This window comes from Xenopus laevis, chromosome 1S (assembly GCF_017654675.1).
Source record: "Xenopus laevis strain J_2021 chromosome 1S, Xenopus_laevis_v10.1, whole genome shotgun sequence".
NCBI lineage: Eukaryota > Metazoa > Chordata > Amphibia > Anura > Pipidae > Xenopus > Xenopus laevis.
In genome coordinates this window covers 25,769,331-25,784,323 of record NC_054372.1, presented here as the reverse complement: position 1 = coordinate 25,784,323, position 14,993 = coordinate 25,769,331, and the positions used below count along the sequence as shown (strand labels likewise).

The following is a 14,993-nucleotide window of genomic DNA, read 5'->3' as shown; positions in this document are numbered from 1 at the left end:
GTATAAATATAATTTGTGATGCAAGCTTGACTGCATGCTGCCACTGTATGAATGGTAGAACTGCGACAGAGAGATAGACAAAGAGAAGCAGTGCTAGAAACATCCTCTCCAGCTGCAGTAGAAATCCAATTAAAACAGAATGCTATGCTACATTGTTCAAGTCTAGTTAGCAGATCAGTTAGGAGAAAGTGTCTCATATTAAAAGCATGCCTCCTAAACTTTTCTCTCAATGTTTCTTTGTAGTCGATTCAAGTGTGGAAAAACTTCCAGTTTTTATGGCAAGCCACAGCGCCACGGACATTGTGAATCGAAATGGTCCAGCTAGCCCACCAAATACGTTGAACTTACGCTGTTCCCACAATGAGCTACTGAATGCAGACCTAAAGCATGTTGAAACCAAGAGCATCACTCCACCGAAATGCAGGAAAAAATATGCGCTGACAAATATCCAGGCAGCTATGGGCTTGTCTGATCCTGTATCTCAGCCTCTGTTGGGAAACAGTTCTCCAAACATTAAGGTAGTGAAGAATGGGGAAAATCAGCTAAGGAAAGCTGCTGAAAATGGGCTTCAAGACCAAAATAAAAATTTGAGTTTAGAAGAAACTGTAAATAGAATCTCAGAGAAACTAGAAGGGAACACAGAGATCCCAGATGATCCAGAATGTTCTGAAATTCTACCTTTAATTCCTAGAAAAACCAAGAGTTTTCTCAATTACTATGCAGACTTGGATACCTCCATTGACCTGGAGCAAAGCAATGGGCATGTAGTAGAGGAGGAAAACTCCACATGGATTAATATTCAAGAACCTGACATTCTTACCAATGGGGATTTGCTGCCATCTAAACAGAACAATATCTCAAGTCCTGAGGATAGTCGGGGCCCTACTGTATCATCTAGCCCAGAGACTAAGAAAGACCACCCAAAAACTGGTGCAAAGACTGACTGTGCTCTACACCGAATCCAGAACCTGGCTCCAAGTGATGAAGATTCAAGCTGGACCACTTTGTCCCAAGACAGTGCATCCCTTGTATCTCCAGATGAGACAGGTAACCAATTAATAAAGAAGAAAGTTTTTGCATTAGCTTAGCATTAACTGTATAGGTACACAGGATAACACAGATTAACTGAGCCAAAATGTTGTGTGTTTCTGTCATTATATAGAAAATAAGCATACAATGATCAAATATGATATTGTTTACAATAATTATTGTTTATTACACATGTTTCCATCAAGCATGTCCATCTTCTGGACCCTCCATATGTTGTTGTACTACAGCTTACAGGGATACTGTAATGGGAATTTTTTTTTTTTCAAAACACATTTAATAGTGCTGCTCCAGCAGAATTCTGCACTGAAATCGGTTTCTCAAACGAGCAAACTGATTTTTTTTATATTTAATTTTGAAATCTGACTTGGGGCTAAACATATTGTCAGTTTCCCAGCTGCCCCCAGTCATGTGACTTGTACTCTGATAAACTTCAGCCACACTTTACTGCTGTACTGCAAATTGGAGTGATATTACCCCCCTCCCCCCCAGCAGCCTAACAACAGAAGAATGGGAAGGTAACCAGATAGTAGCTCCCTAACACAAGATATCAGCTGCCTGGTAGATCTAAAATCATGACAGAATCCCTTTAAGGCTTAATTCTGCAGCCAGACTTCTCTGTCATATATGGATGGAAGAAGTTAAATGCTTTTCCTCTATGTGGTGCCCTGTGCAGTTACATAAGTTAAACAACTAAATTAAGTTATTGCCTTTTTATACAGGGATACAGGGGGGCATAGATTCTGTGTTCTATGCCATGTAAAAGGTTGTCTGTTGAGTTTTGTATTGTACCAGCTTTGTACACTATTTTCAAGGTGTGTGCCCTGCCGTTTAGGCATAATTACTTTGTTGTTGAGGTAAGTCAGATGTCACTTGTGCACTTTAGGTTAGAATTAGATTCTCCGTTAAATCATAGAACATGACATGACAGGTCTATTATAGGGGAACTCTGGCTTCCAAAAAAAAATTTGATAAAGAGACCCACATAAGGCAGAAAACCCCTAATATACAATCACAGTTTCCTGCGTCTTCAAAAAGTATGAATAAATGCCATTTGCTATGCTGCAATCCAGCTGTTTAACAGTTCTTCTCTTTCTGCATCATTTGAGATCCTGGCAGGGAAGGAGGGACTAAACACTGATGTTACAAATTGTAAGAACTTCTCCACAGCTTACAGACAGCATGCAGGAACTGCATAACCCACAATGCATTGCACTGTGATTTTCCTTTCCTTATTGAAATCACGTGTGCAGGAGGATGCAGTCTAAGGGACAGCTTGCTGCTAAAACAAAGTAACAGTAGTCAGACAGCTCAGCAAAGTAGTCAGACAGATCAGCAGAAGAGCAGGGGGCTAGGCTTAGGGAACTGTCAGAAACCATTAAAAGTCATAAAAACTCTGCATATTTTTTAATTGATGTATATTGTAAAGTTGCTTGAAATTATGTTTACTTTTTAAAAAGCAAAGTTATGTTTTTGTGGAGTTCCCCTTTAAGCATTCTCTTGTCCTGCTTTGTCCTTTAGAAAAGCGCAGCTTCCCTTTCAGTATTTTCTTGTATTTCTCAATATTTTTCTTCTATTTTATCATAATGCCTAGTCCATACTGATGAAAAGCAGTCCTACAGAATGTAGCTACCACTATCTTACCTCACAGTAAGGGGCAGATTTATCAAGGGTCAAAGTGAATTAGTGGCAATTTTCGAAGTAAAAAAATTCTAAATTCAAAGTAATTTTTTGGATACTTCGACCATCGAATAGGATACTACGACTTCGAATTTCCTTCGACTTCAATTCGAAGTAAAAATTGCTTGACTATTTGACCATTCGATAATCTAAGTACTGTCTCTTTAAAAAAAAACTTCGACTTCAATACTTCGCCAACTTAAACCTGCCAAAGTGCTATGTTAGCCTATGGGGACCGGCCAGATCATATTTCTATGTTTTTGGGGTTTGAAGGAAAATCGTACGATCGTAAGATAAAATTGTTCGAATCGTGCGATTCAAAGTACGATGAATAAAATCCTCCGACTTCGAATATTGGAGGATTCTATTCAATGGTCGAATTTCGAAGTATTTTCCACTTCGAAATTCGACCCTTGATAAATCTGCCCCTAAGTGTGCTGTGTTGGAGATGTGTGTAAATTTAGTGGCACGTATATTGCTTTGAATTTTGACCAGAAAGTGTATCTTAGTCTCAAACTTCCTACAGGTTTTGCCTTTAGTTTGATTCAATCATTTTTCCCTCTACAATTTACCTGAACAGCCTGTGTCTGATCTGCCGCTCAGTGGGAAAATCTGGTACATTTTTATCCCAAAAAATTTACAAAGCAAATGTATCTACAGAGGTGCTGATTAAATACAGCATACATATATTTGAGTCTATATAAAAATATCATAGAGAACATTTGTCGAGGGTCTAAAGCTAAAGCACATTTAAGTGAAATTTCTTCGCAGATTTTGGTAAATTACATATTGCAGTAATGCTGGATTTTTTTTTAAAATGCATCCACAGTTAGCTAAAACTGTTAATTTATAAAATCAGTGTAAATCACAGCATCCCAATGCCAGCTATAAAAGCAATATTGTGCCATTTCAGGCGGCAGCTCAGCAGCACAGTTTAATTTATTTAAATATAACCTACTAAGCAACATTATGCCATTGCAACATTTCAATGATTTGCCTTTTTTATGATCTGTGAAATGTTATACATAGAAATATATTCCAATCACATATATTAAACTGCTACATAAAGGTTATTGCACAGAAATGTACTGCTATATATTTATTAAAATGTTTCTGGTTAGCTTTTAGGTGATTACTTAGATGCATTTTGAAACCGTTACCTTGATTTACCTTCTCAATATAATCAGTTAGTTGTGAGAATTAGACATAATTAAGCAGAGAATATATGAGTGTTACTTGTTAAGGAGAATTACATGGCCCACATAAATTTGAAAAGTGATCAAAAAAAACAAACAAACACATTAAACTGGATTTTACATCTGAGGCTAGGTATTGCTTCCCATTAGGTCCAAATTCGACACAGATTCCTGAACCAAAAGCAATAAATAAGTTGGCCAGACTGCCAGGGTAGGGTAAAATTTGGGGCATTTTACTGATATTGCTATCATTAAATCAACGGTGCATTAAATATATCTTTAAAACGTCTGTAATGGGCTAGAGTTTTATGAAAAATCTTTGTCTTGAACCCAAAAGTCTAAACACACTTACTTATATAAGGGGCAGATTTATTAAGGTTTGAATGGTAAATTTTAAAAATTTTATAGTTTTTTTGGTAAAACTCACAATTTAGAATTTTAAATCACCAACTCGAATTTGAATGTGAGTTTTATCACACCTCGACCCTGGAAACAGTTCTAATTTAATATTCGCCACCTAAAACCTGCCGCGTTCAGAGGCCCGTTGAACCATTTAAAGATGTTAATTGCCTTCCTTACATTTGAGTTTTTTTTCAGAGGAAAGCTTGAAATTTTCGGGTCGTTCGTATTCAATTGAATATTAGGGGGCAGGTTTATCAAGGGTCGAAGTGAATATTCGAAGTTAAAAACTTCGAATTTCAAACTATTTTTTGGGTACTTCGAATAGACCTAAATTCGACTTCGACTCGAAGTGAAAATACTTTGTCTATTCAACCATTCGATAATCGAAGTACTGTCTCTTAAAAAAACTTCAACTTCAACACTTCGCCACCTTAAACCTGCCGAATTGCTATGTTAGCCTATGGGGACCTTCTAGAACACATAGCCAACATTTGTCTACGTTTTTAGAAGTCAAGTTTAATCGTACAATCGTACGATAAAATCATTCGATTCGAAGTACAATGTACTACGATCGGAGTACTATCATAGGATATTAAAAATCCTTCGAATTCTACTTTGAATATCGAAGTATGCAATTCAATGGTCGAATTTCGCAGTTTTTTCCACTTCGAAATTCGACCCTTGATAAATCTGCCCCTAGATGTTCGAGTTTATTCAAATATAACCTCCCATTCGAGTTGTGAGTACTTTTGAAAAAATGTACATAACTTCGAAAATTCGACCTTTGATAAATCCGCCGCCAATGTATATCCATACACAGGTCTGAATAAATACTATCTGAATTAACAGCCTGTAGGCAAATATTATCATATACTGTACAGGGCTAGAGGACAAATTTAAGTCCTCAATGACTTCACATTTTTGAGGTTAAGTATTAAAGGTATGATCAGGGCTGGCCCTAGGCTAAATACTGTCCTGAACTAAAATGTGTTTGTAGCAACTTAATACAAAATATACTGCATAAAATTGGGACACAAAAAGCCACTGGATGTCACAGCAGTTTGATTTGAAAGTATTTTAATGAAATATCAGTTGATAGTGGGATTTTACAATGTCCTTACTATACTTCTGATCACAAATCACTGTTGCAAACCAGATTAAAGCAATAATATGCAGTAGATATTATGTGCAATAACAGTAACAAATCTATGTGTATATATGAGCGCTTATCGTAGTTTTGAGCTTTTTTATGGGATCACAAGGCCAGAGGGGGTCACTACTGTGAATTTCTGAAATGTTTTTTCGGCACTAGACAAAAGTAAAAAAAAAATTACATACTTCCTTATTTTTTATTATTTCAACATAGTGGGCTATGTTCTTAATTTGTGGCTGTCCCTGTGTATTCATTATTACAGTCACAATCAGGCTCAGAGCAGTAATGCTCTGCAAGTTGCCTTCACATAATATAAAGAGGTGGGACTAGTGGTTGAACATAACTCCATTAGTTTTGGTCTCAAGTATGCGCTAGACAAAATAATTAGAGAACTTAAATAATTGCAGCCTTGTTGGAAGGGTTATCATTATTTCACTGAATTTGAGTTGTACCCAAACATTGCTCCTCTTAGTAGGAACTGGTTACCAACTGTTGAAAGGTTTTATGGAAATGTACAGTATTCATACCTCCTAACTGTCCCGTTTTCAGCAGGACAGTCCCGCTTTTGACAGCTCAACCTGCAGTCCCGCATTTGTACTGAAATGTCCCGACTTTCTCTGCATTGAACACATACCTCACAACATTTTGGAAATAGAAAGAGGAACAAAACATTTGGCGGGCAAAGCTCGCCAATTTTTTGACCACGCTCATTTTTGTGGCATCACCCCCTAATTACCATGTTCATTTTACAAAATTTGTCAGGTTGTGAAAGTCTGAACATATTTCTGTGTTTTTTTTCAGTTATTAAAGTTTTGCTAATAAAGGTGAATTGCCCTTTAAGCTGTGAGTCTAACTTTTCCCAAGGGACCTCCTTATCTAAATTGTTACAATTACTTATTTGCTTTTCTCAAAATTGTTAAAAAGTATCTTAGTTGTTCCTGGTGGCTCTCAGCCACACGCCAATTAAGTTAGAATCCTTGTTTCTTTTTCTGGCTGTTCAGCGCAGAGAAAGCTGGGACTTTTCAGTACAAACGTGTTAAAAAAAAATGTGTAAAAAGCGTGACTGTCCCGCTGAAAACGGGACAGTTGAGAAGTATGCTGAACAGGTAGAAAAAGATACAAAGTTTCTAACTTAATTGGCTTTTGTAACAATTATGAGATAAGCAAAGAAAAGTAATTGTAACAATTTAAATCTGGGGACTCACAGCTTAAAGGTCAAGTCAGCAAAACTGTAATAACTGAAAAAAATACAGAAATATGTTCAAACTTTCATAACCTGACAAATGTTGTAAAATGAATATGGCAATTGGGTGGCGGGCAACAAATTTTCCCCCGAGCGGCAGCTTTTTATTTATTTACTCTTACTTACTTGATCTTTTTATTTACAAAATATTGAGAGGAATGCAGCATTTTATGTTTGTTAAAGGTCCCATTTTATCAGGTGCCAGTCATTCAGCTGAACAGTTAAGGAGGAACCTATTAATCATGATTCAGATTACTCTCGGTATACAGGGAATTGTACCTTAGTACCGGAGGAGCCAGGGACGCCCCCCCTCAGGGCCCCCCGGCAGCCTGTGCGCCACTAAAATGCGGGCCGAAAATTGCGTACGGAGGGGGGCGCGGGCCCGGCTGCCCGTCACGCACCAGGGCCCGTCCCCCCTCTAGTTACATTACTGTTTGCAGATACAGATTGAGAATAAACCATAAGGAGCAGCAGCTCCAGGCTCACCTTAAAATCCTGAAACCTGCAGGCACAGAGAACAAAGGACTTCACAACAGTATTAATATGTAAATTGTTTTTGTATATTTTTTTTCTCCAGCTTGTATGTATACAGAGTGGGCCAATATGTGTTATTAGATAAATAGAGAGATGTATAATGTTTCTGTTTCACTTTTTCAATGCAGCAGAGATTACGGGATCTGTATATATTGTAATTTTTTTTCATTTAATCTTTTAAAACCATCTGGAGAGTACAGTCATTAAAATGTTCAGCTCCAGGCCTGTCCCGGCCCTTGGTATAAAGCATAAAAACAGATAAAATTTTAAACGTATTCTAACATTTTATGTACTCTAGTATGATTAATGTTTGGAAGTTCTTTCTGCAATAGATTTCTAGCTAAAGTTTAGGTGTTTATGATGTTGGGTTATATACAGCACTTGGAGAAGGAAATCTTTATTTTAAAGGGACCCGTCACCCAAAAAAAAAAAAAAATCCTAATCCCATTTTATCCTATTTTATCATGCATGCACTTAAAAGGATAATGGATCGGTAAATGAAAAAGATAGAAAAGTGGTCTAATTAGCATAAAAAGGCACTTGGCCACAGACAACTCCAAGCTTAGGTTACTTATATATTGGAAGTCACAACAGAGCTTTCAGGATAACAAGTTTTCAGATAAAGGATCCCATACCTGGGCTATTTTTTCCCCTATTTCATAGTATAATGACACTTCATGGAGTTGTACCCATGCAGATTTAGACTCAAGATTATAGACTATGGGGGAGACCTAGTAGGGGTCGAATTGAAAATTAAAATCCGAATTTTCAAATTTTTTTTATGGTCAAAACTGTCAAATTCAACTAGGGAATTATCCAAACTCGGTTCGAGTTTTTAAAAAAAATGTGAATTTGTTTTTGCGAGATTTATCATACTTTGGCCCTTTAAGAATTAGAATTTGACTATTCGCCACCTAAAACCTGGCGAATTGCAGTATAAGTCAATGGGAGAGGGGCAGGGATCAATTTGGAAATGTTTCCAGCCTTCCTTCCTTCTGAGAAAAAACTTGAATCGAGTTTGATCGAATTTGAATCAAGGTCGTTTAAATTCATTTGAGTTTTTACAATTCAATTTAATTAATAAATTACCTTAAGTTGAATTTCGAATTCAGTCGGATTTTAGTGAGTTTTAAAAAAACTCAAAATTCAACCCTTGATAAATGTGTCTCTATATGCCACAATATGCACCAGTGCAATTCCAACTAGATATCCTTCCATCAGATCGACATTTTAGCCATTGCCCCTTTTAACCTGTGTTGTACCATTCATGCACACAAGTTCAAGTTGATGAAACATTGTGTATGCACATACTCTGAATTAGGGATGCACCGAATCCAGTATTCGGTTCGGGTTTTAGGCCAGGATTCCGCCTTTTTCAGCAGGATTCGGATTCGGCCGAATACTGCTAGGCCGAATGGAATCCGAATCCTAATTAGGGGCGGGGAGGGAAATGGCATGACTTTTTGTCAAAAAAATTTTCCCCTTCCCACCCCTAATTTACATATGCAAAGTAGGATTTCGGTATTCGGCCGAATCTTTCGCAAATCTTTTTTTTCAGGGGTTCAGCCAAATTCGAAATAGTGGATTCAGTCTAACCCTACTCTGGATAGATTTGGACCAACCCACCAACAATATAATTTTTCTTTGAAAGGGGACATTGACCCCAGCCCTCCCGCATTACTCAGGACACAGTATTTTTGTGGGAAGGTGGGGGTTTGTATATTAGTTGAAGTATTGCTGCTGAATAAAAAACAGCCCTGGCTCTCAGCAGAGCATAAATGATAGATTATAACTATGGGAGGGAACGATGACAGGAGAGAAGCACTCTCGTTAATAGAAGTCTTCCACTAAATCAATTCTGTCCAATGCTGCAATGCACCTTCAGGGAGATGAAGTTTTGATGCTGTGAATGCACAGGGGTTCTTGTTAATTCCAACCCATAAAATCTATGCTGTTTATCTTTATTTTTATATTCTAGGAATCTTTAGGTGATGCCTATAATACACCATATTCACTTTTTTGTATTAACATGTATCTGCTAGGCTTTTAGTGCCTTATGATACACTTAATTTAACACAGTGAATCAAACAACCCAGACCATTTGGCAGAGTAGATGTTAATGCAGGACACTGCTGTATTAACACAATTGATGTTCTCTGGCTTACAGTTTGAATTCATTCTTTATGTATTTACTGAGCCTGTGTCCTGAACAAAGGGAGGCAGAAAATATGTCAATGTCTTTCTGAAATCAATTGGATAGAGATGCTCTAATTTCTTTATCTCTGTGGTGTCTTGCGTCTGGACGGGGTGGGCAGTCCTATGAGAGCAACATGTGGTGTCTCCAAACCATTTTATGAAAAGAAGCAGTCTCTTCAGCATTGCCGTTCTCTAGCACCTCCTAAAAACTGGGATTCCATTGCACTGCTGGTATATTTTAATGGAAGGGGAGAATGAGGCTAGTTGGGTTGACATTTACAATAGCTAACAGAGAATGCTGATAGGAGGACACTTAAGGTTAAGCAAGCACCAAAAGACTGGTGAGTATTATACCATTTCTGTTTTTCTTCTTGTCTCTGTCCCTCTCTTGATGGCCTAATGAGGGACGTGACTGATAACTTTAATATTATAAAGTGTGCAAAGGATTATGTCTTCAGTAAGGTTTATGTAGGCGAAGGGCCTAATAACATCTAGCTTTGCCACTGACATACATAGAGAATAGAACTTTACTTTTTACCCGTGAAATGGGTCTGAAGGCAAAATATTAAGATTCTTTCTTTATTGTTAAGCATGAATAGTTATTCTAATTATGGATACAAATTAATTATTATGCCTTTGCCCTTTTGGTTCTGTTTTAGAACTAGTTATTGTATTACATTTTTTAACTTTTTATTTTACCCTGTACAGTCTTCCAAGACTTAATTGTGCAGTAAGGTTCAACTTCTGAAATATCGTGGTCCATTGATTTCCTATGTTTTCTTGGACGGATTATAATTAAAAAAGAAATCTATGGAGCCCTTGAGCATTCCGGGTGGGCAGCTCTGTAGATCTCTAGATTAGTTTAAGGTGCCCAAAGATAGAGATTAAATTGGTGATGAGTAAATTACAGAAGCAGAGATTTGCCCTAAAAGCCTTCTTGGTTAAAATAAAACTGGACGTGAAATGCGTTCTGTTTATTTCAATACATCATTATATTCTTTTTCTCAATGTAATGTTATAAGGTAGAGATGCACCAAATCAATTTGGATTTAGCCAAATTCAGAATCTTACCAAAGATTTTGCCACATACAAACCTAATTTACATATTCAGATTTTGGGAGGAAATTGCAAATATCAACTGTCACCTGTAGTTGCCTGGTGTTTAAAAGTCATGTGACTTTGAGATTACAATTTTTAACAATTTCCCATAGGTAATAAAGTCATTAGAGAAATATGGTTGTTCCACATAGTAATATGTGGGTTTTGAAATTATTGCTCAACAACCCAAGAAATACATCTTGTGGGCCCTTTTTGACTACTAGACCAAGCTCAGGGGCGTAACTACCGGGGGAGCAGGGGGTGCAAATGGGCCAGGGCCCGCACCCCCGCAGGGCCCCCCCGGAAGATCGTGCGCGCTGGAGTCGGCGGCAGAGAAAAATCGCGCAGATGAGGGTGGGGGCGGGCCCATCTGCACGGCCCGCACCAGGGCCCGCCCCCACCAAGTTACGTTACTGACCAAGCTCTTCTCCTTTCTCCTCTTGGGTGTCACCGGGTGAGGTATCTTTTGTTATTCTGAGATAACAAACAGTAAGAGCTGAATGCAAACAGAATATCATTTCCCAAATATTTATTAACCTGTAACTAAGGGAACCCAAATTAAGTCAGGGAATCAGCTTTGCCACCCAAAGGGTAGTTTAGAACCAGTTATGCACTTAATTCTTATTACCATTTTCTGTTGCAGGAGGAAATGTCTCTGTATTCAGGGGATTACACGAACCCTCTGTAAATAGCATGAAACTCATATTGGACCCTCACCCAGATGTTAAGAATCCCTGGTCTATGATCTGCCAGGTTATGGAAACCCTTGCCCTGAGTGTTGCCACATATTTTATTTTATGTCAGAATAACTTGCACTTTAGTATCTTGTTTTAAAGTTGTATTTGTCCTTAGAATCCTTTTGTATAATGTATACTTTCAATCTGCCAGAGTGCAGGGAAACAAGAGCTGTTCCCCACTCATTTATCCCCTCTTGCTCTTGGCTTGGCTTTTCATATTGATTGTGTTTTGTTATAATAAACTAAGTCGGAGGCAATGAGACAAGTAGTTTTCTCCTGAATATTTTTTCATTATTATTTTCCCACTCTGCATATCTTTACTAATCTTAGGTACTACATATCTTAGGAAAACAAAATTCTATTATGGTTTTCAGTTAGCATGGGATCACTTTTATGGAAACCGTAGAGAATAAAAATGCGCTGAATGAACATAGTCTATCAGGGCTGTTAATAAAAGCTGTAAAAGTACATCCACAGGTAAAATCCCTATTAAATTACTGGTGAAATGACAGCCAAAGGGAAAATTGCAGAGAACATGATAAAGGAGAGAATACTTTATGGCTTTTGCTGCCTAATGGATTTAATGCATTTTCTTGTATTTGCATATAGGAAAAATGTACCCAGTTGAATACACAGTAAAGTATGGGGGAATGGCTCTTTGCCTGCACAGATATTTATGTTTATATGTAATAATTTTCTGCCCTTTTGCCAACCCTGCAAGTTTTTCTCCATAATAGTAGGAGATGCCATAATACTTTATAGGTTCCTTTTTATTTGCAGATTCTAATCTTAAGAGATGAATTGCTCTGTGCTCAGAGTGGGTTGTGTGGCCTCATTGTCTACTGTCAATCTAAAGTTCATGGAACACAACTCTTCTTTTCTACAGACTGCCCTTTTGCCAACCCAGCAAGTTTTCCTACATAATAGTAGGAGATGCCATAATGCTATATAGTTTCCTTTTTATTTGCGGATTCTAATCTTTAGACATGAGTTGCTCTGTGCTCAGAGTGGGTTGTGTGGCCTCTTAGTCCACTCTCAATCTAAAGTTCACGGAACATATCTCTTCTTTTCTACAGACTAGATAATATTCATCAATATACCAGTAGGTCTTTCCAGTTGACACAAGGTCACTCATTCTGATTAGAAAAAAGGAGGTTCTGGCTAAATATTCGGAAGGGGTTTTTTACAGTGAGAGCTGTGAAGATGTGGAATTCTCTCCCTGAATCAGTTTTACAGGCTGATACATTAGATAACTTTAAGAAGGGGTTGGATGGCTTTTTAGCAAGTGAGGGAATACAGGGTTATGGGAGATAGCTCATAGTACAAGATGATCCAGGGACTGGAGTCAGGAAGGAATTTCCCCCAAATTGGAGAGACTTCAAATGGGTGTTTTTGCCTTCCTCTGGATCATATAGCAGTTAGGTAGGTTATATATTGACTTAAAAGTTTGAACTTGATGTATGTGTGTCTTTTTTTTAACCTTACTTACTATGTAACAATACGCCTTTTCATATTCTAGGCTTACAGAATGGTTCTCTATCACTATCCTTATATAATTTCCAACCTCCAAAAACATGACCATATCCCATTCTGCCCTATCCGTTAGAAACAGCTAATGCAAATGTAACGAGAACAATACTCACGAGTGAGGTGTGGGCCAGCCCCACCCCTGTTACAGGAGAAAAAAAACCCCGTCAAAAGGTCTCCTGGACCACAGAGTTTTTCAGCAGGGTTGTCAGTTGACATCTGCTGTGGTTGTCATTAGATTTTCGTTCTGTTTTAAGCTAAAAATGACATTGCTGCACGGCTTCATTTAATAGAGTGCACCATACTATCACAGCTTGGCTCATTTTTAGAAGTGTCCTGAAAAGCAGATTGACCTGTTATGTTCCTGTTGTGGTGATTACCTAGCAAGTGTCTCAGTTGACAAACCTGGCTGGCGGCTGGTGGCACCCAAGAGGGCAACCCTGCACATTTTTGAGGACTTCCTTGTACAATTTAGCAGCCATGAGAAAGTCTCATGCTATAATATAATTGCTGCTCAAGTTTACACTCCTGGGTTTCACATGCTGCAGTTGATAGAATACAGTAGGTATTAGCTGACTAATAATCAGTACTTGTATTTATAAACTAAATCTTGTGTTTTTGTTAAATTGGGTTATGAATGATTTGATTTGGATGCTGATGAGCATGTTCTCGTTGTCTACTGTAATTAAATATTGCATTTTATTCAGGTTGTTAGTAGCACAGATTAATAATGTCCTGACCTTCCCATGGGGACTGCTTTTCACATAATGATATCAACTAGTATTCTGGAAGTGATATAAAGCCTCCATTAATAAGGAATACTGATAAATTACTGTACCTTTCATGAGCTAGTTTAGCTCAAAAGGGACAGGGGAATTATTGCTGGTTGTAAAAAGCCAAGCACCTCCAACCAAGAAAAATATAGTTCTCATAAAATTTCACTTTTGTGTTTTTCATTCACTTACACCCAATTAAATATATTTGACAGTGCCTCCATAAAGTGTGAGCTAAGGTAATGTCACCAAAATGGACATTTTAACTGCGACTTATCAAAGTTGCTGGGTCTCTGCCAATGCTGGTCATGTTAATAAAGTATTGGAAATGAGCACTGGTTTTATTGCAAGTTGGCTATTGGTTAGGTCCTGTATCCTCTGGCTCTCTTTCCTGTTCTTACATAATGTCATGTGTCAGCAGCCCTGCCCATATTCTCTGGACAATGGAATTGTCAGTGCCTCGAGAATATATGTAAACGCTAAGCAGAACCCCTGGCAATATTTCATTGGATAGTCAAAGACGAGAAGAACTTTGGAGAACTTTATGAACTTTATTAAGATGCTTCTCTCCTTAACCACCGATTTTAGTGTAATCTGACAAATCTGTCAAATTATCGTGAGGTTAGTGGAAACCGAACTATTGTCCATCTAACGATTTTTCTACGACATTGGTAACAAAAACGATCGGGCAGGTTAGGAATTATTCATTGGTCATAGTGAAATTTATCCATTGTCTAATTGTTTGCAGGGGCTACCCACGGTTTCCCTAGCTTCAACTAGAGTCTACTAGACGATATCGCTTAAAATGGTCTTTTTAGTTGATGGACAAATTGTACATTTAAAGATCATTTCAAGATCTCTTGGTCTTACAATAACGAAAAGATGTTTTAAAAATCTTAACATCTATGGCCACCATTATACAGTGATGCCCACATGACATCACATAATTTGTTTATTCTTGAAGAACAATATGAATTGTTTACTTTTGATACTTAGAAGGTGATAATGCAGCTGTGTTTGATAAATTATTATTAAAGGGTTAGTTCACCTTTAAATTGACGTTTGGTGTGATGTAGATCGTAATTTTCTGAGACTTTAATTTTTTTATTGGTTTTTTAAATATTTAGCTTTTTTATGTTCAGCAGCTCTCAGCTTTGGATTTTAGTAGCTATCTGGTTGCAAGGGTCCGATTCTCCATAGAAGCCAGGTTTGAATGAGAGACTAGAATATGAATAAGAGGAGGCCTGAATAGAAAGATATATAATAATAAATAATGTAAATATAACTTCACAGAGCAATAGTTTGTTTGGAGGCTGGGGTCAGTGACCCCTATTTGAATGCTGGAGAAAGGCAGAGAAAGCAAGCAAATTGTTAACCTAAAGCTGGGCAAAGGGTACCATTTTCTTG

The 14,993-nt window shown here is 37.6% G+C and overlaps 1 protein-coding gene across 14 annotated transcripts in view; it reads left to right on the top strand.

Moving 5' to 3' along the window:
• Positions 1–14,993, top strand: part of apbb2.S (amyloid beta precursor protein binding family B member 2 S homeolog) — a 162,533-nt gene that overhangs the window by 61,935 nt on the left and 85,605 nt on the right. For all 14 annotated transcript variants that reach the window (XM_041579436.1, XM_041579441.1, XM_018243108.2 and 11 more), the window contains one exon: positions 244–1,047. In XM_041579436.1, coding sequence (XP_041435370.1) covers positions 244–1,047 — 804 coding nt within the window. The remainder of the gene's footprint in view (positions 1–243; positions 1,048–14,993) is intronic.